Source organism: Gymnodraco acuticeps, unplaced genomic scaffold, assembly GCF_902827175.1.
Source record: "Gymnodraco acuticeps unplaced genomic scaffold, fGymAcu1.1, whole genome shotgun sequence".
Lineage (NCBI taxonomy): Eukaryota > Metazoa > Chordata > Actinopteri > Perciformes > Bathydraconidae > Gymnodraco > Gymnodraco acuticeps.
In genome coordinates, this window is record NW_022991375.1 from 3,382,312 (window position 1) to 3,406,468 (window position 24,157).

Genomic DNA, 24,157 nt, shown 5'->3' on the forward strand with positions numbered 1-24,157 from the left:
ACATGCACTGTTAAATGGTGTCAGACCACAAAGTGGCCACTCAACACAGGTATTATTTCAGATTAGATATCTATTTGAAGTCACTTACTGAGGGAACTGTTTCAGATAACACATTATGCTTTCCCTCACAGTAACATCTGTATAGCAGCTGCCTATGATGTGGTATTAATTATGACTTCTGTAGGATGAGCTAACTCTTAGACTAAAGCAGTGTGTTGTCAAGGAAATGCGGTTTGATCCAAGGAGAGGGAAGGGCTTCCCTTTGTACAGACTTATCTCCACCTGTTATCAAGGTTGCAGGCCTGGCAGCATTCACAACCCCTCAGGCTCATACAGCAAACAATGGCTCAACAACCCATCCTCAAAAATATCAGCTGTTTTTAACGTGGTAGTGTAAAATTAACCACCATGTTTTCTGGTAATCAGTAAGAGTGTGATGAATTCTAATTTACAGTAGTAGGCCTACAGTGATTTGGAAAATGACAAACATTATGTCCACACCCTTTCAGCTCATTGTGGAAAGGAGACCAGAATAATACCTAACCCAGAAATTAAACTATCAAATGTGTCCCATTAGAAAGGTGAAGTGATGAGTAAGTGTCAAAGCAAACGTGAGAATATTGACAATTACACATCTCACGTTACATTTAGTCAGCAATCATTTTTAAAAACAGCGACCAAACTCCATTGGAAACATTGCAAAAAGGGGGTGCTTAAAGGAACACAACAGGACTCAAAACAGTCTTATACGTTGCTGCAGTTTGGTAACATTGTGAGAGTTTAAATCATATGGAATCGACTGTTTTCGAGTATTTTTTTCGAGTCAGTGTCATCAGCTTCCTCATCGTGCATCCGCTGGAAAGAGCCACGCACGCTGCAATACCAGTCCCTCTGCTGCTGCCCAATGGAGAGAGCAGAGGGGAAAGTGGGCTGGGCTGCACCCCCCCAAGGCTTTATAACATTCCCTCATACATCCGCCTTGGTCTGCACGTTATAAACAAAGCAACGCTTCTGTAGCTGCAACACTTTGCGCAGTTTAAAAATACAACAGAAAGTTGTTCGTGGACTTTTTACATCTCAGGAGTGATCATCCCCGGACAATCAGAAGTTTAATCCGCAGGTAGGTTTCGGCACAACCATATTTACTGTTTTTTTCAATAGTTTATAAAGAACTGGGAGTTTACTTCCCGTTGTTTGTGAGTTTCGCAGCATGTCTGAGCACGTTGCAATTCCTGTTTGGCAGTGCAACTCTGAAATACCTTCTTTTTTTCTCCAAATGTGACATTTTATTTGAGCTGAAGTAATATAACACGTTTACCCATATATCAAAACGATTTCCACCCAAATCAGGATGTTTTTTCTGCATCTTAATGAAATGCAAAACACAAGATTTCACGTGAGATACAGTATAGTTTTTTGGCAGTCATTTAAAAAAAAAAAAGGTTATATATTTCTTACAATTTGTATAGATTGAATGTAAAGTAGAAAACAGCATGTGGGCGGTTACAGGAACTTGATCATATCAACATGCTTTTCACGTTGCTTTTCATGTTTAAAGATCCCAAACCCACAAGTCAAGCAGTAAACTCTAAGTTATGGCATATATTATGAAAGACACTATTGCGTAACAAATCCACTGCTTTCTAGCCTTGATAGAAGGAAATAAACAAAGACATGCATGGGTGTTGGCAGGAAGAGTGTATAGTGCTGGCAGCTGGCTGAGTAAAAAAAGGAAAAACATGGTAGTTTAAGGGAAATAGTTTAAATCTACCAAAAATAAAAAAGCTCATCCTCCATTGTTACCAATGGGTGCGAGCCTCGCAGCGGCGATACCACACTAATTGGTCCGCATAAACGCATAGGTGCGGCTAAATTGCGGCTCCTCCCGCAAGATGAGGCCCCCTCCGCGAAGGGAGGCCCCACGCAGTCTGCATGATCGGCCTGTAGGGAGGGACGGCCCAGCCTCCCCCCACCAGGACCCCCACCCACCAATTTACAGTACCAATGGAGACATCCACATTTTGATATCTTTTACAATCTGAAAATGTAGGTCTGTGACAGCTTAGTCCGACAGGCCTGCTGCCGCCCTGCTGATATTTCAGAACCAGGGATTTTACAGATTAAGCGAGTTCCCAAAGATTAGGGAAGCAATCATTATTTCTGCAGATGGAAGCCACGGGTTTGTGGATTTAAAACTAGGCCTATATGAAGGCCATGGAGACAGGATGGCCTAGCCTTGATTCTGGCTCCGTAATTTTGAGACTCGCTGTCCAAATCTAATCAGTACATATGTTTCTCTCCCCCAGAGTGGAGGACAAGTTTGAGCTCATGCTGTTTTGTAACTTGGATGTTTCTGGTTTAAAGTACTGTGTCATATCTCTGGAATCTCCGTGGCAAAACAAGCTCTAGTTTGTTATAGAGGTATACATCAGTGTTGTTATTTTTCTCTTTTTTTTAAAGGTCTGCTTTTCAGAAATGATCAAATATGACCTAATCATGAGAGTTATGTTTATTGTCAAAGCTTGAAAGCCGTATTGATTATCAATGCCTGAGAGCAGCTAATCACGTGAGAGTTTATTGTGACAGGACTTTCAGTCAAAACAATATCTTTAATTCCTGAAGCCAGTATTTCCCCGGAAATATTCATAAAGTCTGTATTATTGTGTTATGCGGTTGATTTTGTGCTATTCATTTCTGATACTCAAGAGCCTATATCCTCCCACGGTTTCCTGTTCATGGTTGCATAACACAGTCTCACTTCTGCCAGGCTGAAGCTGTTATAGTGAATAGTTTGTTTTCTTCCTCACAGCAAAAAAAACCCACAAGAATTTCAATAGGGAATATGCATGTACCGGTTTGTCTTGTTTAAGGATAAGGTGTAACCATTGTCAAAGAGAGCCCCCTGCTGCATACAATCCCTGTGAGAAAAAGATGTACTGCAAAACCTTCACATTGTTTTTTGGCAACTGGGAATCCTGGCTGATAATCTGTTCATATAGCAGTTGACTTGATTTAACTACACATCTGAGATTATTTTGAAACTCCTTACATAAGAAAGGTCAAAACGGCGACCCTCAAATCTCATTGCTTGGGATTAAGATACAGTGGGGTTATACAAAAAAAAAAACCTCCCGCCCTTTCTAACTCCAGCCAGGTGAAACATTAGCTCAGCAAGGTGAACAATTGGGGGCCCACAGCTGGTGTAAACAGCAGGTGACCTAGTTGTCCCTGCTAACAGGTGGTGTCGGTGGCCAAATAAAGACGAGGTCGGCACTTTGTTTTCGTTGTTAATAAGCTCTTTAGTCTGCCATACATAGAAGTGTTTGCAAATAGACTCTAAAATAGGCTTAGAGGATTCCCCCATGTTGATACTGCTTTCCCATCTGCATTTTCTAATGTGAAATTAAGTTGTTTAATTTCACATCAGTCATGAATGTGACTGATCTCACGTGGCTGTGGAATCTCAGTGGGAGTTGATCTCTTATCCTCTTCAACAAAGCTCCTGCAGTGTGATGGCGGCCATGTTTTTCAAGGCCTCTGCAGAAAAATGAACCTGTTGTTTGATACTCCTCTTTCTCAGAGCTTTTGTGAGATCCGGCTGGCTCCGGTCTCTGTTCTCCCAGTCAGAGGAGAATGTGTGTGTGTGTGTGTTTGTCCAGGGTGTGTTCTGCTAGACATCTCTACATCGACCATGTAACTTCGGCGGTCACACTGCAGTCCTGTAGGTCAATGTTGATTTTGTTATCTGAAATGGCTGAATGGAAAATGAAATATGTAACCACAAAACAGTCGGTCGTTAACAATTCAACAACATCCTTACTAGAGGATAGGTTAACTCAAACAGTTCAGCAATAATCTAACAGACACATTCCAAAAAGGGAGCCAAAAGTGCTGACCACCACATCTTGTACTAGGAAAACATAAACACTGCTCACTAACTGCCAACTGGCATAATGGCACATGCTGCAAATCTCAATCATTTATCTCCAGGCCATATCACCTGGGAGGAGTGCTACCCGAAGGGACACCATCACAGTGTGAGAAAAAGACACACGCAGCAAAGCGCATACCATGAACACAAACGGAGAACAAAACAAATAGAATGTGTCTGGAAAGGGTAAACATGGCAACCAAGCAGAAACCAAGACAAACGGGAAAAAAAGTGACAGGATACAAAGAGCCAGAACGCCAGGAGAAGGATGAAAAGAGGCCAGGATGTGTTGATGGAAACCCGGGTGTCTGTTGTTTCCTGTGTGTGTGGGTCAGTGAAGGCCTTCAACCGGGGGAGAGAGAGGAGGGCCGGCCCCTGGCTCTCAGGAGCCCCCGGTGCCCTGGACAAAGAGCCCTTTGACCGGCCATTTGATTTGCATGCAGAGCCGCAGCCTGTTTGCTCCCTTCCAACACAGCATCATGACCCACAGCACAACCCCTCTGTACTTTCTTATGTTATTAAATGTGCATTTAACCGTCTCTTTCTGTTGGTCTACTCCAATCTTCTTTCTCTTTTGAAATATGCTTCCAATCTTGAAAATACTTGTTAGGAAGGGACTGCTTTAGATTCAGTTCTGTGAGTCGTCTGTCTTTAAAAAGAGTGAGTGAGAGTTATTCAGAAATCTGATTTATTTGAACCCATTACTATATCATACTTCCCCTTGTCTGTGTGATACCAGTCTGCTTGGCTGTGTATCTTGTCTGCAAGGTAGTATTTAAGATGTACTGCATCTGGATAACTGTTTTTGGCGGTTCTAAGGTGTGGCACGTTATTTGGTCAGCATGTTAGCGCAGATCACAGCGCCAGTCTCTGCATGTCTCTGTGACTGTACACCTTTGTGAGTGTACGTGCATGTGATATGGTCTTTAGTAGCCTTTTTTGTATGAGCTTTGTTCAATACAAAACACACACCCGCCCCAAAGTTCAAGCAATCTGTCATTTGATTGTGTGCAAGACAGGTTAGACCAAGCCTTTTTCCCACACACTATCCTGTATAACCTGAAGCGTTTTCAATTTGGAAAAGCTCAGACAGAAGTTGAACCAGTCACTCACTAACTGCTCTTATCTCTCTGACGCCTATAGGCTCTGCAGCTCTTTGAAATGGATGACATCCAGGTTGTTGAGTCCAAAGCTCTGCTGGTCGACAAGGAACTGCCGGTATGTATTCTGAACGGAGCCAAGAACAGTGATTCACAATACTTTTCAGAAAACTGATCATCAATATCACTCAGCCTTGAATGATATCTGACGAGATCCTTGTTTGGGTCATTAGTAAATCTGTTGCTTCATATGAGAATGCACATTTCCATGAATAGCATTGAGGTGCACATTTTGAATTATTTACTCTATATGACTCTTTTATTTCCTGATAAAAAGCTGAGCCACTGAATTGTAAAAAACACATTTTGTTGCTTCATTATTCTGATGTGGAGAAATAGCTGTAATTGTTTTTAAAAAAAAAGGAGAAATAGCTTATTATGCAATATTTGCAATAAACTTCAAACAGTGATATACACTGATCTTCTATGTGTGGAAGAGTTGTTTTGGTCTATCAAGTGCAGAAGTTCATTAGGAAATAGAAATAAAGTCCATTGTCTTACAAATAGCCATTTATAATTGTGGACCTGGACAGACTCTGCAACATAATATCACATTAACATTCAAAGATAAAAACTAAGATATTGCTATCACATGCTGATGTTTTTGCTTCAAATAAGCCAACCATTGTCCAGTTCTGAAGGCAGTTTGCTAACCTTTGTTCATAATGTTGAAATTATACGTGGTGCCTCATAAGACAGAGGTCATATAGATGTGAAAATACATTCAGTGACAGGATGGCGCCCTCAGGATATTACATTATAGCATGTTGCAATGTAATCGCATTAGTTTTGTATTTTCATTACTCTGTTCTTTCCTTGCAGGGCCTGAGAGAGGCTGTGCAGCATCTCGTTGTCAAGGTATGTTTGCAGACATAAGAAATAAGATCCAGCATTTATTCTTCCCACCGGTTGTTAACCCAGCTTTATTATTTAAAGCCTGTGTGGAAAGGGGATTCAAATTACTGGTTGTATGTACAGATGTTTTTATACTATATCTTATAGATTTAGCTAGTTTGGTACCATCTAGTGGTGGATAAAATAAATACTCTGCCACACATCAACAGTTTTTGCCGTTGCTCATCCATCATGGTGCTGACCTTTCATCTGCCGTTTGAAGTACATATTCTTTCACTTTCAAGGGTTAACTTGCCCTTAAAGCTTTCTGACTGACTTTGGTGTCACACTGACAGGTAGGCTGACCTAAGTATACAGATGAAGCGTTGGTAATGGTTTAAAACTGTCTGGTTTTGAATTATTTGATGGTATTGATATTGTGGTATTGCCGCTGACCTCCATAGTAAATGCACTTACACGATCACATGATGTGTGCAGGATTATCTCGCCTATGTATAGAGGCGAGGCAAAGTTGTTGATGTTTACATGTAGTTTACGCCACCTAGGGCAGATCCCATGCAGTCAAAACTGGTTTGAAAATCACTAAGTAGGTCATACGTGCAGTGCTTGAACTACAGGGACAATTTTATTTTTGGATTCATTTTGCACACAAACAGTAGGATATCCAACTTAGAATTTTTAAAATATTATGTAAAAGCATTTTTCTTCTATACCAACACTGACAAATTGACCAGTATATTTTCATGACAACAATATGTTTCAGACAGGAAGTTTCAATCAATAATGTATATCTAATTTTAGAAAATCATTTTAAAAATACACACAAAACTTGAGTAAACAGCATTCAAAGTTGGAGGGTTTTTATTGAGATGCATGTTATTGTGCTTCCGGTTATATAATGTTAGTCACTGGCTGTTTATGGGGTATATTTTTACAGTGATTAAAAGTCTCTGTTTAGCTCTTAGCCTCATTTGCTCAGCATGTTTTTCCCTCATCACACACCCATCACGTCAACACTGTAGTCAATGCCCCTCTGTCTGACATTGGTTGATCCAATTTAGGGATCTTCATCTAGACTTAGCTTGTTTTGACCAGCCTGCAAGGCACCATGGGAGGCAAGGAGCTTAGGCCAACAGTGGGGTATAAAACACCGCTCTAAGAGGAGGGCTAAACAACTTTACAGGCTTACTAACATTTGGAGCTATAGCTCGGGGAGCCACTGCGACTACACCTTTTTCAGTATCGAGCAGCGTTAACGTCCTCTCCTGCCAACATGGTTTTGGATGATTCGGATGTGGAAATGATTCTTTCTGAGATTGAAGTCAGCGTAAGTAGACGAAAGGCTTTATTGAAACATTTGCAGTTTCCAGTAACATGTGGGATTATACTCCATGCTGGAATTGTGGAACAGGGGGCCGCAATGACAGAGAATAGTTTTTATTATTGCAGCTTATTATTATTATTATTATTATTATTATTATTTGTTGCAGTTTGTTTGGAGAGTAGTTTTAATAATTGAAAGAAAAAGCATTACATTTTAATGGCTTTAAGATTATACAATTTAAGAAGGCAACAATGAAACATTTAGTAATTGTAAATATGTGGAGAATTGTTTTGTGCAATTTGCATTTAACATGCAATTTAATTACAAGGATAACCATGGTACAGGTATTTAGGTTTGCACCCATAATTGTTGGATATTGTGTTGTGGTGCCAAATACTTTCAATTTTTTTATTTTAAATCCAAATTCCTTGATATGTTTACTTGGAATGTTGTTAAAAGTGTTTCATTCACACATTGTATGCTGACTTTGGTTATTTATTTTGCATCCATAGGAGCACGATGTGGAGACTCCTTATGGAAGAGTCCGCTGTACGATGAAGGGCGTTCCCAAGGGTGAAAGACCAGTGATCCTCACCTTCCATGACATTGGACTGAATCGTAAGCCTGGCTTCTTATTCAGCTGGATCTACGTGAAACATATGTTGTTGTGCCTCGGGGGTGTTTTGCATTATCAAACCATATGGGACCAGATTATGTTTAGCAACCTGACTCTATATTCTTAGTTGTTTATTTTAATTATTTTTTCACTGTTTTTGTCTTTTTGCTGCACACTCTTATTATATTTGTATAAATATTTCAATTTCATTTTCATTATTTAAAAAAAAAAAAGTATTTTATTTACCTAATTTCCACAGTGTTAAAAAACGTTTACATTACAGTATCTAAACTCTTCCAAACTAACTGACATATTATTGTGATGGTGTCAAATATTGTTTATGATAAGGCTCTTGCATGTTGTACACAGATGATCACTTATTCTCACGTTACTTGAGGTGATTCCTGGTTATCGGCCAAGTATCACTTCCATCTCAACCTCCACCTCCTTTTCCTTGTACTGTTTCCCAGACAAAACCTGCTGGGACACGCTCTACAACCACGAAGACATGGCAGAGATCACGCAGCACTTCGCTGTGTGTCACGTGGACGCCCCCGGGCAGCATGAGGGAGCTAACACCTTTTCCACTGGGTGAGCCAGGGACACAGTCACAAAAACACACAAACACTTTATGTATGTCAAGTAGTGTGACCTCTGACTCTCCAGCTAGGTAGATCACTGCGGACGTGCTTAAGACGACCTAGTTTGTGGAATGTGTTGTAGTGATAGGTGTTTGTCTCGTTCAGCCTAATCTCTGCTTTGCTGATGGGACTTTGCTTCATGTTAACTCCAACAAACCAGAGCAATAAACACCAGTGATTAGATAAAGGCTGTTAATCATTTCTGAACTATTAATTTTTAAATGTTGTTTTCCAGATATGAGTACCCATCCATGGACCAGGTCGCTGAGACCCTCCCACTGGTGTTGAAGCACTTTGGGTAAGTTAAGCTCCAGTTTTCACACTGATTCTTTACCCTCATATTTAAGAGTTTTTCTAACCTGTTGTCCTAACAGTTCCCTGTTATGTTTGACGGCAGGCTGAAGAGTGTTGTTGGAATGGGGGTTGGAGCGGGGGCCTACATTCTGACCAGATTTGCTGTAAGTCCCCCCTTTCCCTCTCAGTCAGGTTGAATCATTATTAAATTAATCATTTCAGGATTAACAGAGCCAGTTAATGTTTTTCTACTACTTGCTGATTTTGACACCGTAACACTGCCTATTGCTCGAGCCTGTTGAACCATAAAAGCCTCAAGAATGTTCCAGATCAGTTCAACACCAACACAGTGCTCAGTAGGAAGTCTCACTCTGTTGACACAAAGCTGACTAAGATACAACTTTTAACTCCTTGCTGCAGCCTCCTCTACCTAAATCCAATGTGCATCACTTTTACTTTTTTAAAGCATTGACTTATTTAAACATTTGTATTGAACAGACATTCACTTTAAAATCATGGAGTAAGATCTGATGCAACCATGTAAACATGTTATCCTAAAATAAATTGGCAGAAAATGCTGTTTTCAGTCTGCATCAAACTGAATATCATTGGATTTTGGCCTGACAAACTTTTTTAAAGACCCCACCTTGGCCCTTTTTCTTTTTACTCCTTTTTTGTCATTTAACAGACTAAACAAATGTACTTAAATACATTATTTAATAAAAATAATATATAAATCTAACATAAAACACTCCAATAACATTCCAATAACACATAGTAATCCAAACCATGCCCTGAAGAGGGTAAGGTAAAGTACGTTTTATTTATATAGCACATTTTCAGACACATAGGCAATTCAAAGTGCATCATCATTAACACTTAATAAGAAGACAACAGGGTAACACATATTAAGATTTTTTTAAATACCACAAAACATTGGCAGCCTGATCCCAGAGCCCCCAGTTTTGCTTTACCTATGTATTAAGCTTAATGCAGCATTGTGGTTATTAATCATTACTGTTACTTTGTATTGTAGCTGGACTACCCGAACATGGTAGAGGGGCTGATGCTCATCAACATCAACCCAAGTGCTGAGGGATGGATGGACTGGGCAGCACACAAGGTAACAGACATGAAGAACAGTTTAAATAACTATCTGAATCAGCTCCAGAGGCTAACTTGAAACCCTTACACAGTGCGTTAGCTAAATAGTTTTTATGTCTAAACTCAGATCAGTGGATGGACCCATGCCACGCCTGACGCGATCATCGGACACCTCTTTGGAAAGGTACAGATTTAAGTTATCTTTCTGTTGCGAGGTATATTTTTACTAACCAGCTTTTTCTAGGTTTGCAGTCCTCAGTGAGTCTAACAGATTTTGTGTGTTTGTTTTTACCTCAGGAGGAGATCCACAACAACCACGACTTGATCGGAACATACCGCCACCACATCATGCACGACATGAACCAGTTCAACCTGCACCTCTTTGTCAAGTCCTACGAAAGGTATATAAAAACACAAAAAGTCAGCTTAACCTACTAAAGTTCATCCTTAGATTCAACATGTTCTATAACCTATGTCTGTCTCTGCAGCCGGAGGGATCTGGAAATTGAGAGGCCGATGCCTGGAATCAAAGTCATAACCCTCAAGTAAGTTATCAAGCATCAACCCGCAATATCACCTGCTGCTTAAATTGAAAACGTAATATTTCCCCAATGCTTATTTGTAATTGCGTGTTTCTTCCTTATCCAGGTGCCACTCACTGCTGGTTGTTGGCGACAGCTCTCCTGCCGTGGAAGCTGTGGTGAGTTGAGCAATCTTTTGTTAAATTAAAAACAAGGCTCCAGTGCTAATGATTAGACGAGTCACCACCGGGAAAACAACAAAACATGTTTTCCATTAATTGCAGTCACATGTGAAAACCAAAGAGATATGCAAGATTGCATTGTTAAGGAAACTAGTGTACCATGACTGAGGCAAGAGCAAAGTTGGGAAGAGAAACAAAGTGACACGGAGTAGTTTTAATCTGTTAAAGGTTTGAGATTGGAAATTAATGTTTTATTTCACATTGTTTTTGCATAGCAATGTCTTCATTAAACGTACACATGTGATCCATAATAACATAAGATGCATAAGTGAACTTACCCTCTTTTATTTGTGCCTTTTTAGGTTGAGTGCAATACCAAGCTGGACCCAACAAAGACCACCCTGCTGAAGGTAAACAGGCCTGTTAATCTCCCTCCACCTCCCCTCCCTCAGCTTCATTCAGGTCTTAATAGCCTTGATGGAAATGCATCGGCTGATAAGATTCCATGGGCTCAGCATTTATCTGGTGACATATTAACCAGGGGTAGGAAAGCGACGCAATCTGCTGCAGCTGACCTACTTGTGTATGTATCTACATTCGAAACCAAATGGCTGTTGGAGCTAAAATGGGCGCTATTTATTGGGGTTAACTGTTCAGAGTCTATAGGTAGCAGGGAAAAGGTGTGTTGAACAGGGGACTGTTGAGTGAAATGAGGGTTAATGGTGTGTGTCCACTGCTGTGGGAATGTACGAGCTCCAACATGCTAAATGCTAATGACTTATTTTGTGTTTTCCCTTCAGATGTCTGACTGCGGAGGCATGCCCCAGATTGACCAGGTGTGTTTTTGTGTAACAGAGAAAAGCTTTGTGAAACATGTTAATGTTGCTGAGCACAGGGTCGGATAATGGAGTGACGGGGGGTGGATGACATAAGGAGGATGCACTTAAGAGCATTAGCAAGTGGCAGATATGAAGCACAGGTTGTAATCCTGTGTAGCACCTGCTCACCGCAGCTGTCATATCTCCGAGCCTGAGCAGTAAGCTGCTGGATGAGAGATTGAGGGTGTCAATGTTATGAAAACAAGTGTGGTAATTAATGACAAGAGGACTAATTATCTCCCTACTTGTGCTTTTTCTCTCTGCAGCCTGCCAAACTGACAGAGGCTTTCAAGTACTTCATTCAGGGAATGGGATACAGTAAGTAATCAAGACATCACTCACTCACAATGACCCATATACACTGGGGTGTTACTTCAACTTAGTCTTGGATAGATAAAGAAGTATAAGTAAGAATTGTGCATTTAAAACTAAAGAGTTAAAGAAAAACATGTGGCTATATCACTATAATTCACTTAAAATATGGACGTATAAATGACCACTATCCCCTGATTGGATATTCATTTAATTTCAGATACACATTTTAAAGAGCATCTCAAATTTGGAATTAGTCGAAATTAAACTATTTCTAGCTTTTTTTTATATGCTGTTTGGTAGTTCATTTACTGTTTAACTATATATTGTATTTTGTACGCTAATTATAGGCCTTTAAAATCTTAACATGCACAGTAACAAGTAACTATAGCATTCAAATGTATGTACTGGAGTTAAATGAGCCACATTTTCCTTTCAAACTATGAAATGAATATAAAACTAAAGTAGAACTCCCTCAAATGTTCTTGACTGTGCAGTTTGTTAATCTCCCACCTCCTCTTTCCTCAGTGCCCGCTGCCAGCATGACCCGCCTGGTCCGCTCCCGCACCGCCTCTGGCTCAAGCGTCACCTCCTTCGAGGGAAACCGCTCCCGCTCCCACACCCATGAGGGGAATCGCTCCCGCTCACACACCAACGAAAACCGCGGCCACAGCCACCTGGCCAACAGCAACGTGGACCAAGCTGTGCCCAAGTCCACCGAAGTGTCCTGCTAAGTGAACCGTCGCTCTTCAGGCACCGAGACCTCTCAAGGTCCCTTCGGTTTGTGCTGCGCTGCCTGTAACTGACACACACACATTCCTACGCACTTACACACCGGCGGAGAGGGCAGTAAGATAGCATGTGTTTTCGTAAAAAAGCACAATGGACACTCACCTGCCGATTGTTCAGTGCAGGTGAGATGCCCCAATTTTAAATAGAATGTCTTTTAAGTGAGAGCTCAGGGTCAACAGTAAGTCTGTTCTCAAACTCTGAGGTACTCAATTATTTTTTAAACAGAAATACTTCTGATCTTCTTGGTCAGATGAGTTTAAAGTTGGGGGCAGCGCAGCATTTGGGACACCGAAGCAGAGAATGTGGAAGAAAGCTGTGGCTACTAGTACACCAGCCTGTACATTTATCCCTCATAACCCCACATATATAAAAAATGTTTTAATTCCATTTTCTGCATTCCTGTATCCCGTTTGTATCCATTACTACCATATTGACACAGCTTTCTCAAATATACCTGACTGTAAATGACTGTTTTCTGTTCTCACTGTAATTGTTTTGACCATTTATTCTTATTTTTCTATGTCTGAAGAGTTGTTGTTTGTACGTAGGAGCAGATTTGTAGAAGTCGAGAGAGAATTGAAGGCACATAATAAATACAAATGGCTGCCTCACACATTTCTGTCATTTTGAAAAAGAACGGACAGACTTCTAGTATATACAGCTAATTATATTGTTTCATGCCATTATCCTTGAGTTATTTTAACATCTGTTCATTGGTGAAATATTTTTAGGAATCAAACTATCATTTGTATTACATTCCAATGAGGCTGTATGCTTTGTCATGAATCAAAACACTCAGAAAATTCACTGTTTTACATCGTATGCTTTATTAATGGATCATGGCTTAAGACAACAAGGTTATTTTTTTTGTTTTTTTATGATGATTTCTATGCAATCAAGCACAATGGAACAAAGATGTGCCATGGATTTGTTCTTTTTTTAGACGTGATGCTCCTATGTGGTTGTGGATTTTTGGGTGAGTGAAGTGATGGGTCCACATGTTAACATGAGGATAACCATAGATCTTACCTGACACCTTCTACTCCTGTATTTTACTCGCACTACAGCTACATTTTGCTTTGTAGAACACAAACACAGCTTTGTAAAGATGCAATGCACAACTGTCTAATGCTGTAGAGAAGCATTAAAATGACATAACAGTTTGTATTTATTAAAAAAATGACAATAAAAAACTTGTAACTGAACTTCCCTGATCTTTTCATTGTTGCATTGGCTTTATCTTTGGCATATCAGTCCATATAAGTATTATATCGTACATTTCTTGAAATATAAAAGAAAATATATACAGTTACGCCTTATTATCTAAGTGTACATGTGAGTTTTAAGACAGACAATGTGTACTGCTCGTGAAAGCATCTCAAGAACATAGCATATGTTATGGCATATGCAAAAAGCAACATAAATAAATTAAGCATTCAATATTTCACACATCCACTGTCTGAATGTTTTCATTTGCAAAGCACTTCTTCAAATATTCTTCTAAAGCCCCTTATGCTTTATGAATCCAATCTAGAGACAGGTATATATATTTCATATTTACAGATTTTTCCAATAGGAAAAAAGAAAAACCATAAGAAAATCCCTTGCACATAATCCATCCGAATACAAAAACACTGCATAAGAGAAAGAAGCCAGACAAATTGAGAGAGGCAGGGAGCACTGTTAGTTCATGACTTCTGGCTGACCGTAGTAACTCTCCAGCTCGGCGAAGATGTCGTTGGGGTTTTTGCAGCTGAGGTTGCAGAAGCAGGCCTGAATCCACAGCATCTTCCAGGTGAATCCCGTCCCGTTAGGACACTCGAACTCCACCTCGATGGTTTTGGACTTGTAGGGGATGCAGCAGCGCACGTCTGTGCAGACGCCGCAGTATTTGGGTCTGTACAACTTCCTGCTGGTGCAGCCGGAGATAGTGAGGTTGGAGGGCAGCTCTTCCCTGTAGATGTTCAGACATTTCTTCCCCGGCTGATGGAGGAAGGGAGTAGAAAGATATTTTTTACAACCTGTTTTTCTCTTGCGAATCATCATTTTGACGGCTTCATATATTAAGCAGAATTGATACCTTGATGTGTTTGGTGATGTCGACCGCACAGGGCCGCAGGTTGCAAAGGCGAGACTCTTTGACCAGCTCACACTGCTCGTTGGCGTTAGAGACCCTCAGGGACAGGCCGCGGTCGCACGACTTGGAGCAGGGGCTCCATGAGGTAGTCTGGGTAATGCAGTTCTTGTGCCAGCTCCTGGTCTCAGCTGGGGCAGCTGCATCAGCAACGAAAAGTGAGAAAAATGTATTAATTATTTAAAAAACGGCTACAGTAAACATTTGCTACACAATTTAAATGTATGTTTTCTATTTGAATAATGTTAAGCTTGTATTATTTTACAAAGAGAAGCACATGGATATTACACAGTCTCTGTTTGAATCTAAACAGTTACGTTTGTGTTTATCTTGTAATCTGGATCTGATTTGTATCCTTATGCAACACAAAGAGATCTTGTTCACGTTGCTGCAATAAATCCCTGGAAACTGGACATGACCCAAAAACAGTGTGAGGGCTTCCACAGGAAAGGTTTGGTTTGTCCCTGCACACCGTGCGCACACACAAACCTTGTGATCCTCGTGGACTCACATAACTACAGATGTTTGTGCTACCAATTCAAACACAGCTGCTCCTACTTTCCAAATCCAATTGTATTCATCTGCTATTGGAAAACTGTATGATTTCTTCTACAAATATGTTCTTGTAAATTAGCAATAATCCTTTAGCAGAATTATCCAAACAGACACTATATGACATCAATAAGAGGCCATATGCGTTGTTTATTAAAATACTTTGCATAGCCACCTCCAACCTTTTCTATAACATTATCCTCACGATCAAATCCTTTTCCCCCTAGTTTTTCCCTAGCATTACCTCGTTTTTGTGATCTCTCTGAGCATTCCAATTAATCTACTCGACATGAGAAGGAAATTCAGTTAAGAGGAAAAAGTTTGCAAGTTAAAGTCCATCTTCATAAAGCAATAGAATACATTTCCTACCCTCTATTGCGTGTCGCAGCGCCGTCTTGCGTCCTCTTTTGGGTTCATCACAAATCCACCGCTCACAGCATTCCCCCCGAACTTTAACCCGCCGTGGGGTTTGGCACCAGACCCTCGGAGGCTGGGACTCCATGCACAGCCCCACACAGCCGATGGCCCCGTTCACACATACACACTGGTATTTACAGCTGGGCCTGAAGCTCTGCCCGTTACGGTAGATCACGCCATCATGCTCACAGCCTGTTCCCACCATATCTAGCAGGGAATAAAGACAGTCACATATTATAGGCATGCAAACAAACTGCAAACAAAACTAAGTTAATGTCATTGTATTTCAAATACATATAATTACGAATAAACATATTTCTAGAGGCAAAAATGTTTGACAACGTAGAATAAATTACTTTGTGTTGCAGGCTGATATCAACCGATTGCCTTGTTGTGACTGACGCTGGGAATGATCTATTCTACTACATTTAGCAAGCTACTTATTGTAAAGAAAACAATTGTAAAATATGAAACACATGTCGGCATATTTTTGGCTAAGGATGAGTCAAGTCTCTGGCAGTTGACATTTGACAAGGATATTATTAAAAGTAAACATTTTCTTTATGTATGTCCATGAGTTGGATATATTTCTCTGTGCAACCAGACCAAAACATATGAAAGTCTTTTCTAAATTTGGAAGGATTTCAGTATGATTTATATCAGATTGTTGCACATGCAACAGCTGTCATTGTGTTTGAAGTGATTTACTATAGCATCAAACTGAGATATGCACACACATATACTGTATGCTGTAAAAATGCAACTACTACTGAAATAACAAAGTAGTTATTATCATATTAATAAGATGAGATGAACAATTGTCTTGCATGCTACTGAATCAGTATTCTGGTCAAGTGACACCTGGGTTGTTGCTATGACAACAGATGTAGATATGGCAGCAAACACCTGCTCTACAGAAACACAATCTGGTCTGTGCTGTGGCTTGCACAGGGAATCTTAAATACATCATAAAATGAACCTGCTGTGTAAAGTCTGTTGCTTGTCGGTTTTGCTGAGTGACACTTACATGCACACACTCCTTTTTCGTACCTAGGCTGGTCCGAGCTGTAGTCACAGTACAGTCCCTTGTGGTAGTCGCACGTGTCCGCCTCATTGCACACCTCCCCCACCTGCCGGGCGCAGGCCTTGCAGCAGTCACAGCCGTCCATGAGGAGGCTCACGCCCAGCGGACAGGTGGGGGGGGCCTTGGGGCACTCGCAGGGCCACTTGCAGTACTGCGTGCGGTTGTACGTGTCCACAGCTGCCGAGGTGACGGCAGGCGGCATGGCCGTGGAATTCTGGGAGTAGGCCTGGAAAGAGGAGAATGGATAATTTAGGGACAGGTTAAAGAACAACTTTCTTTAAGATAAATGCAATTTTACCGTCCTGTTTCACTTAAACATTATGTTTTTAATTCAGAGTATGACCAATTGCCTTCACATTATGAAATAAATTTGCCTCTCATTAGTGAACATTCAAAGGAAGTTTTAGCTTTGGTCACACAAAGTAATAGGCTTGAGTGGCTACACTTTCTCTGTTTGTGCATCATCAAAACAACTTTTTTTTACATAAAGTTATATGACCACATGTGGTTAGGCAATATTGTTTAATATTTTTAATCCTGATTTATTAAAATACATTGCTGTTTTGAGTAAGGTTGGCTTGGGAAGTAGCTGCTCCTAAGGCTCTCAAACACATAAGGTGGTGAACCATATGACAGCCTTCCTACGTTTGTTTCATGATGAGAATAAATCAATTAAGCCTATTAAAATGAATTAAACCCTCAGTGGATATAATCGTATTAAATCAATGGCATAGTCTCGTCTTGTGCGTACTTAGCACTCTGGAAGTGTTCCATCATCGTATTTAGAATCTGCAACTGTGCTGAGCAGTAACAAAACCCTGCCAATTAAACTCAATCAAAGCCCCACCCCCCCCCACAGTGTGTTTTCACTCTTACAAGCTGTGTTAAGCCAAGATCACACAGTTAACAGCTCTGCAGCTTTTAAAAGCAGATGTTCTCACTGAAACGGGCCACCTGAGCCCCGTTAACAGCCTAGCACATGGAGTTAGCATCGGACAGCGAGTCTCAGCAGAGGACGCCTGTCTTCAGTCATTTAAAATGTGTTATTCAGACAACATATTAAATGTTTTACAGGCCAAATGTAGTTATGCTTGTTTTGAGAACATGGTGTGCTTGAGAAAAAAGCCAGCAGATCATAATTTAGTGAGTGAGAGAGACACTGAGATTTGTTTTGTAAAAAGTTGACACAAGTAAACATAATTTAAGCTCATACGAAAGTTGTTGGGCAATAATGCAGAGGCTCTCAATTTGCATTTAACTCACATGAAGCAATATTCGCAGTGTTTATGACTAAGACACCCTAGAGTTGAAGGTGACACCATGTTTGTGTCTGTGTATTCTCTTGTTCCGATTAACCCAGCCAAATCTTTTTTCTTGTTTTGTATCTATATCTACGCCGGGATCCGGAGTCGAGGCTGATCCTCTTGCTGTAGTCCTGTGTCTTGGATCCTCTATCCCGAGTTCTGGATTAAGTCGTGGACCTTTCGGGTCGTGGCTGAACCTGTCTCTGCGGTCCTGCCTTGGGTCTCGTCATGCTGCTTCCCTGATGGCTTCCACAGGATTGTAGCTGACATCCTCGTGGATTCATCTTCTTATTACAGACACATGCATTTCCTAACATTCGGTATATATGCTGTAAAATGTATTATCTCTTCGATTTACACACGGCATCTATTGCACGTCTGTCCGTCCTGGGAGAGGGATCCCTCCTCTGTTGCTCTCCCTGAGGTTTCTCCCATTTCCCCCCCTCAAACTGTGGGTTTTCTCTGGAAGTTTTTCCTTGTACGATGTGAGGGTCTAAGGACAGAGGGTGTCGTTTTTCTCATACTGATATTCTGAATCAATCTGTGCTGTTGTATTTGCTGTAAAGTGTCTCTACTGTAGGCTAATTTTATTATATGTACAGCACTTTGGCTCGACCAAAAATATAAATAAAACTTGATTTGATTTGAAGTTTATTATTATTGCCACAATGGACTAATCAGGGAGGCAAACACTACATTAGAGGTCCAATATTGTCTGCATTCTCATAAATCATAATTTGCAGAGCACTGCACCAGTAAAGAGCCACTGAACCATTACAAAGACAAGCCTGTAAAACAAGACACACATTGGTGCATGCACACTTTATATGCAATTAACTGCGAGGAAACACGCTTAATCATCTAGTGCAGGACGAACCATTATGTCATATCCCTGAGCTTGTTTTGTGCACTTCAAAGGTATTATTGTCATTAATAACTGCTGTTCAAAGCGAATGCAGATACATGAGTTTTGATCACAGCAGTGCCACCGAGCCCTTCCTCAGAAGAGTTACTTAGCAGGCTTATTCAGAGAGGAGGGCAGAAAAAACTAAACACATCTCAGAAGCTGTCCATCACTCTAATAAGACAGGAGAGAATGGTGGGTGTTTGCTAAGTTAATTATCAAAACATGGGGAAAGCCTAATCTTCTGCCAATATCATTTTTCCTAGGTTAAGCGTGATTTTATTTAAAAATAATTTGATAACTTTTGAGAATGGGCGCAGTAACAGAGCAGTAAATGGGAGAAACCAGTATTTAAGAAAACTTGAGCTAGACTACAAGTAGCGAAAGATGCTAAAATAACTAGCTGATCCCAATTTAACACATTTAGGTATACTTCACACAACCCTTTAAAACTGTCATCTCTTCAAATGTTTTCCGGTATGCGCTAGCTGCCATATTTTACAGGTGGCAGCTAAAGATAATGGTGATTTATTTTCTCTGTTGTCAGAAGTGACAAGGGCTGATAACCCTCCTTCACCTGCTGGTTTGAGATGTTTATTCCGGTCAGATCAGATGACCTCTGACCTGTGCACATAGTATGAACAAACCCATCTCTAAGGATGTGGGTAAACACTAAAAAAGGGACGGTTTTTCTAAAAAGGCCAGGGTGAATTAGACAAACTGACACAGTGGTACTGCTTTGCAAAATGTCTCTACAAAAGCTTGTGGTACTTCAAGGGAATACAGCATTTTCATAATTTAAAATATGTTATGAACGTAATACAAATGTGAAAAACGACATTGTTTTTACTGTTATAACATCCCATATTAAATAATGTATTATTATGATCCCTTTTTTTACCTATGTTTTCAGAAGTTGAAACAGGAAAACATTATTGAAGGCATTAAAAAAAGCTGTTTCCTATATAACCACGAGGGGGCAGTAAAATATAACAAACGATGAGACGTGAATCTGCTGAATGGAAACTGCCAGCACCTCACACTGCAAGTTTAACCTCAGGGATGATTGATGACAAAACCATCTCTATAGGGAAACATTTGCAGAGAATGGAGTCCAGGTTAGTCAGTCCATCCCATCTAGTCACAAGACAAGAATACTTTCCACAGGCTGCACTGACTTCTGTTTTGGGGCCACATCTACAGATCTACTGCCAACTTATTTTTGATGTCATTCCCTGAACTGATGTTGCCTTGAATAACAACGTGGTTACAAAAACCGACCAATTCAGCGGTACAACCTGATACAAATACTTTAAGGAATAAATATATGTTAAAAGTCACTAAAACTTACTGTGAAGTATTAACACACTGTCAGCAGCTTGTGTTTTTTCCAGTAACACTGACACAACTTCATGGCAACACATGCACAGTTCCACAATATCATTAACCACACTGCTGATCTGCATACTGAAAGCGCGCTAAGTGTGCAGATTGATTTCATGTTTTCAATATTTTTGGGAATAGGCCTACTTAATAACAAATCAGTCCTCCATCCCACCTGTTGAATCCCGGCTGCAGTGAGAATCCACAACAGGAGCCAACTCATCACTGGTGAGGATCAGCAAATGCATTGAATCCAGAATTAGTCCCGTTTTAAAGCCTCCACGCGCCGCCGGCCGCAGGTGTGCTGCATCCTCGTCCCATCGCCGATATCTCCGTGCACCGCAGTCTGCGTTAAGAGTCCCGGCTGACGTAAGGTCTGAGAGGACGAGCCCCGCATACTTCAGACATCCAGGGGACGGGTTCTCCTCTTTCCCTCCGCTCCACTTTCACCCGATCCTCCTCCTCCTCAGCCCCGGTGTTTACAGGGCGTGTCTTGAAACCCAAAGACACTCAGGGCTAAGCTGAGGTCCCTTTGACACATGTGTTACTGCTGCTTCATTTAAAATTAAATGATAGGCCAAGATTTATTTCGAATCTATCTTGTACACATGAAAATAGTTTTGGTTGCTTTAATAGTTTCTCATCCCCATAATATGATGAATTGGAAAATGCGGACCCTGATGTAAACAAGACGAAAGTCTTTCTCTGGTCTGCATCCCCTTAACAATTGTATGTTTTGAGCTGTAGCCTACTGTACTGTACCCAATATACAAGCTGTTAATAAACTTTTCAATCAATCAATCAATCAATCAATCAATCAATCAATCAATCAATCAAGAGATCTTTTCAAGACATGATTTCAGGGGACAGCAGAATCAGAATCAGAAACAGGTTTATTGCCAAGAAAAAAAAAACACAAAATAAAATAAAATAATAAAAACTATTCGTTTAGATGTAGAAAAGGATTTACATGACATCTGGATATACCAACAAAAAAAAATCAGAAGTGCTTAATTCCCCCTTCGCTCCACAATAATATTTCTAAATGTGTGGTACCCGGTAAGTCAGTGTTGCTTTAAGAGGGACCAGAATAAATTCAACACATCATTAAGCCCACATTTGGCTTTATTGTGGATTGATGGTTTGCACATGTTTTACATTTTATTTAGATGCCGCCATGATATAACTGAGAAATCAGAAATCAGAATCAGAAACAGGTTTATTGCCAGGTAGGTTCGCACATACTAGGAATTTGACTTGATGTCATGGTGCATACATAAAATATAAAAAACAAGAAATCTAATATAAAACAAAACATATTTTACACTGTAATAAAATACAGTTAAATAGCAATACAAATTAAATAAAGCAGTAATTTACATGGGAAAAGAATGCTATGAATGAATTTTAGAATATAAACTATGAAATGTGAAATAAGAATATGTGCAGAAAGGAGTATGAACATTGTGTGCATTAATGTAATGCATAATGATGTGGCAGAGGTAATGTGTCAGTGGGGGGGCCGGGCCTTGTTTAAGAGGCTGGAAGCAGAGGGAAAGAAACTGTTCAGGTGGCGAGAGGTATTGGTCTTGATGGAGCGCAGCCTCCTGCCAGAGGGGAAGGGGGTGAACAGTTTGTGTCCAGGGTGGGAGGGGTCGGCCACTATCTTCCCGCCTCAGCGTCCTGGAGGCATGCAGGTCGTGGAGGGATGGCAGATTGCAGCCGATCACCTTCTCTGCAGAGCGGATGACACGCTGCAGCCTGCCCTTATCCTTGGCTGTGGCTGCGGCGTACCAGACGGTGATGGAGGAGGTGAGGATGGACTCCATGATGGAGGTGTAGAAGTTCACCATCATCGTCTTTGGCAGGTTGAATTTCTTCAGCTGCCTCAGGAAGAACATCCTCTGCTGTGCTTTTTTGATGAGGGAGCAGATGTTCTGCTCCCACTTGAGGTCCTGGGCGATGATGGTGCCCAGGAAGCGGAAAGACTCCACAGCATTACTGGGGAGTCACACAGAGTGATGGGGGCGGGTGGAGCTGCGTTCTTCCTGAAGTCCACAACCATCTCCACTGTCTTGAGAGCGTTGAGCTCCAAGTGGTTTTCCCCACACCAGGTCACCAGATGGTCCATCTCCCACCTGTAGGCAGACTCGTCCCCACCAGAGATGAGTCCGATGTGGGTGGTGTCGTCTGCGAACTTCAGGAGCTTGACAGACTGGTGACTGGAGGTGCAGCTGTTGGTATACAGGGAGAAGAGCAGAGGTGAAAGAACGCAGCCTTGAGGGGAACCGGTGCTGATGGTCCGGGGGTCAGAGACGTGTTTCCCCAGTCTCACGTGCTGCTTCCTGTCAGACAGGAAGTCTGTGATCCACCTGCAGGTGCAGCTGGGAGAGCTTGTCCTGCAGCAGAGCCGGGATGATGGTGTTGAAGGCGGAGCTGAAGCCACAAACAGGATCCTGGCGTAGGTTCCTGCTGTGTCCAGGTGCTGGAAGAGGAAGTGAAGGGCCATGTTGACAGCGTCGTCCACAGACCTGTTGGCTCTGTAGGCAAACTGCAGGGGGTCCAAGAGTGGGTCTGTGATGGATTTGAGGTGGGACAGGACAAGGCACTCAAAGGACTTCATAACCACAGAGGTCAGGGCGACAGGTCTGTAGTCATTTAGTCCTGTGATCCTTGTTTTCTTGGGAACCGGGATGATGGTGGAGGTTTTGAAGCATGCTGGGACGTGGCATGTCTCCAGGGAGGTGTTAAAGATGTCAGTAAACACAGGAGACAGCTGATCAGCACAGAGCTTCAGGGTGGAGGGGGAGACATTGTCAGGGCCAGCCACTTTTCTGGTATTGAGTTTTCTGAATAGTCTGTTTACATCCCTTTCACCGATTGAGAAAAAAACAAACAAAACAAGAACCACTTTGTATGAACTAATCTGAAATACAACTCTCTGCTGTATTGTGAATTGCAATCTACATATTGTTGGCTTAGAACTGTTACTCTCAAACAAGCCTCAAAGTGTCACTGGCGTTTCGTTTTACAGTCTCATCTGATTGAAGCTCATCTGTAAGCACTCTAAAATGACTCAGGTGTGGACAATCCAAGAATGATCTGCACACAAATTGTTGTGACAAAGCAAATAAATAAACCCTGGTTGCCTACATCCTACCTACAGTACCCACTTCAAGGCTGGGTGCTATGTCTGCCACACAGATGTTCAGTGTGAGTCAATGACGTCAACTATCTCCAAGTACTTTCCTTTCCTTTTCCATTTTCCTGGAAATTGTAAAATGGAATTTTGGAAAAAAAACAGTTTTCCACTTAGTTATCCTGGACCTTGAATGTCACTAGTTTGATGTTGAAAGTATCACTTGAAAAGATCTTAACCCAGGAGCAAAAAGGGATGGAAAGAGTGAGAAATGAGTGAGGTGCCCCAGGTCTGAACCCCTATTATTTACAGGCAGTCCTCTAATCCCTGTCAGAGAGCTGTCAGTCTCAGAGCTGATCTGAGCAGCTCCTCTCTCCTCTATTCTCGTATCTATAGGTCTCTCGTATCTCTATCTTCTATCGATATCTATCTCTCTCTACTCATGTCTCTCTATCTCTCTCCTTCTCTCTCCTCTCTCTCTCTCTCATCTCTCCTTCTCCTCTCTCTCCATCTCTCTCTCTCTCTCTCCTCTCTCTCCTTACTTTCCTCTCTCTCTCCATCCCATTTTTATTGATACTCTTTTCTTTCCCCAACTTCGATTTATTTCCATTCACCTCAGTGTTCAGTTCA

General features: G+C 41.2%; 3 protein-coding genes across 3 annotated transcripts in view; 1 reads left to right on the plus strand and 2 right to left on the minus strand.

The window, feature by feature from the left end:
- Window positions 1-24,157, minus strand: part of si:ch211-193k19.2 (uncharacterized protein LOC100034574 homolog) — a 1,126,861-nt gene that overhangs the window by 109,668 nt on the left and 993,036 nt on the right. The gene's annotated exons all lie outside the window — the stretch shown is intronic.
- Window positions 893-13,815, plus strand: ndrg1a (N-myc downstream regulated 1a). Its single transcript, XM_034241009.1, has 16 exons — window positions 893-1,120; window positions 5,075-5,149; window positions 5,914-5,949; window positions 7,783-7,888; window positions 8,357-8,477; window positions 8,763-8,825; window positions 8,925-8,985; window positions 9,858-9,944; window positions 10,053-10,109; window positions 10,223-10,326; window positions 10,414-10,470; window positions 10,574-10,625; window positions 10,991-11,038; window positions 11,429-11,464; window positions 11,773-11,824; window positions 12,347-13,815. Exons 2-16 carry the CDS (start codon window positions 5,093-5,095, stop codon window positions 12,550-12,552), a joined length of 1,143 nt encoding a protein of 380 aa, XP_034096900.1. The 5' UTR covers window positions 893-1,120; window positions 5,075-5,092; the 3' UTR covers window positions 12,553-13,815.
- ccn4a (cellular communication network factor 4a) lies at window positions 13,419-20,830 on the minus strand. Its single transcript, XM_034241012.1, has 5 exons — window positions 20,564-20,830; window positions 16,741-17,023; window positions 15,666-15,920; window positions 14,691-14,884; window positions 13,419-14,593 (listed from the first exon to the last, which is right to left on the minus strand). Exons 1-5 carry the CDS (start codon window positions 20,609-20,611, stop codon window positions 14,294-14,296), a joined length of 1,080 nt encoding a protein of 359 aa, XP_034096903.1. The 5' UTR covers window positions 20,612-20,830; the 3' UTR covers window positions 13,419-14,293.

Coding starts and splice junctions, on each gene's coding strand:
- ndrg1a (XM_034241009.1), top strand. CDS start 5,093: ATGGATGACATCCAGGTTGTTGAGTCCAAAGCTCTGCTGGTCGACAAG. Junction 8,478..8,762: donor GCTAACACCTTTTCCACTGG/GTGAGCCAGGGA, acceptor GTTGTTTTCCAG/ATATGAGTACCCATCCATGG. Junction 8,986..9,857: donor ACATTCTGACCAGATTTGCT/GTAAGTCCCCCC, acceptor TTTGTATTGTAG/CTGGACTACCCGAACATGGT.
- ccn4a (XM_034241012.1), bottom strand. CDS start 20,611: ATGAGTTGGCTCCTGTTGTGGATTCTCACTGCAGCCGGGATTCAACAG. Junction 15,921..16,740: donor CGAAAAAGGAGTGTGTGCAT/GTAAGTGTCACT, acceptor ATTCCCTGCTAG/ATATGGTGGGAACAGGCTGT. Junction 14,885..15,665: donor GCTGCGACACGCAATAGAGG/GTAGGAAATGTA, acceptor TTGCTGATGCAG/CTGCCCCAGCTGAGACCAGG.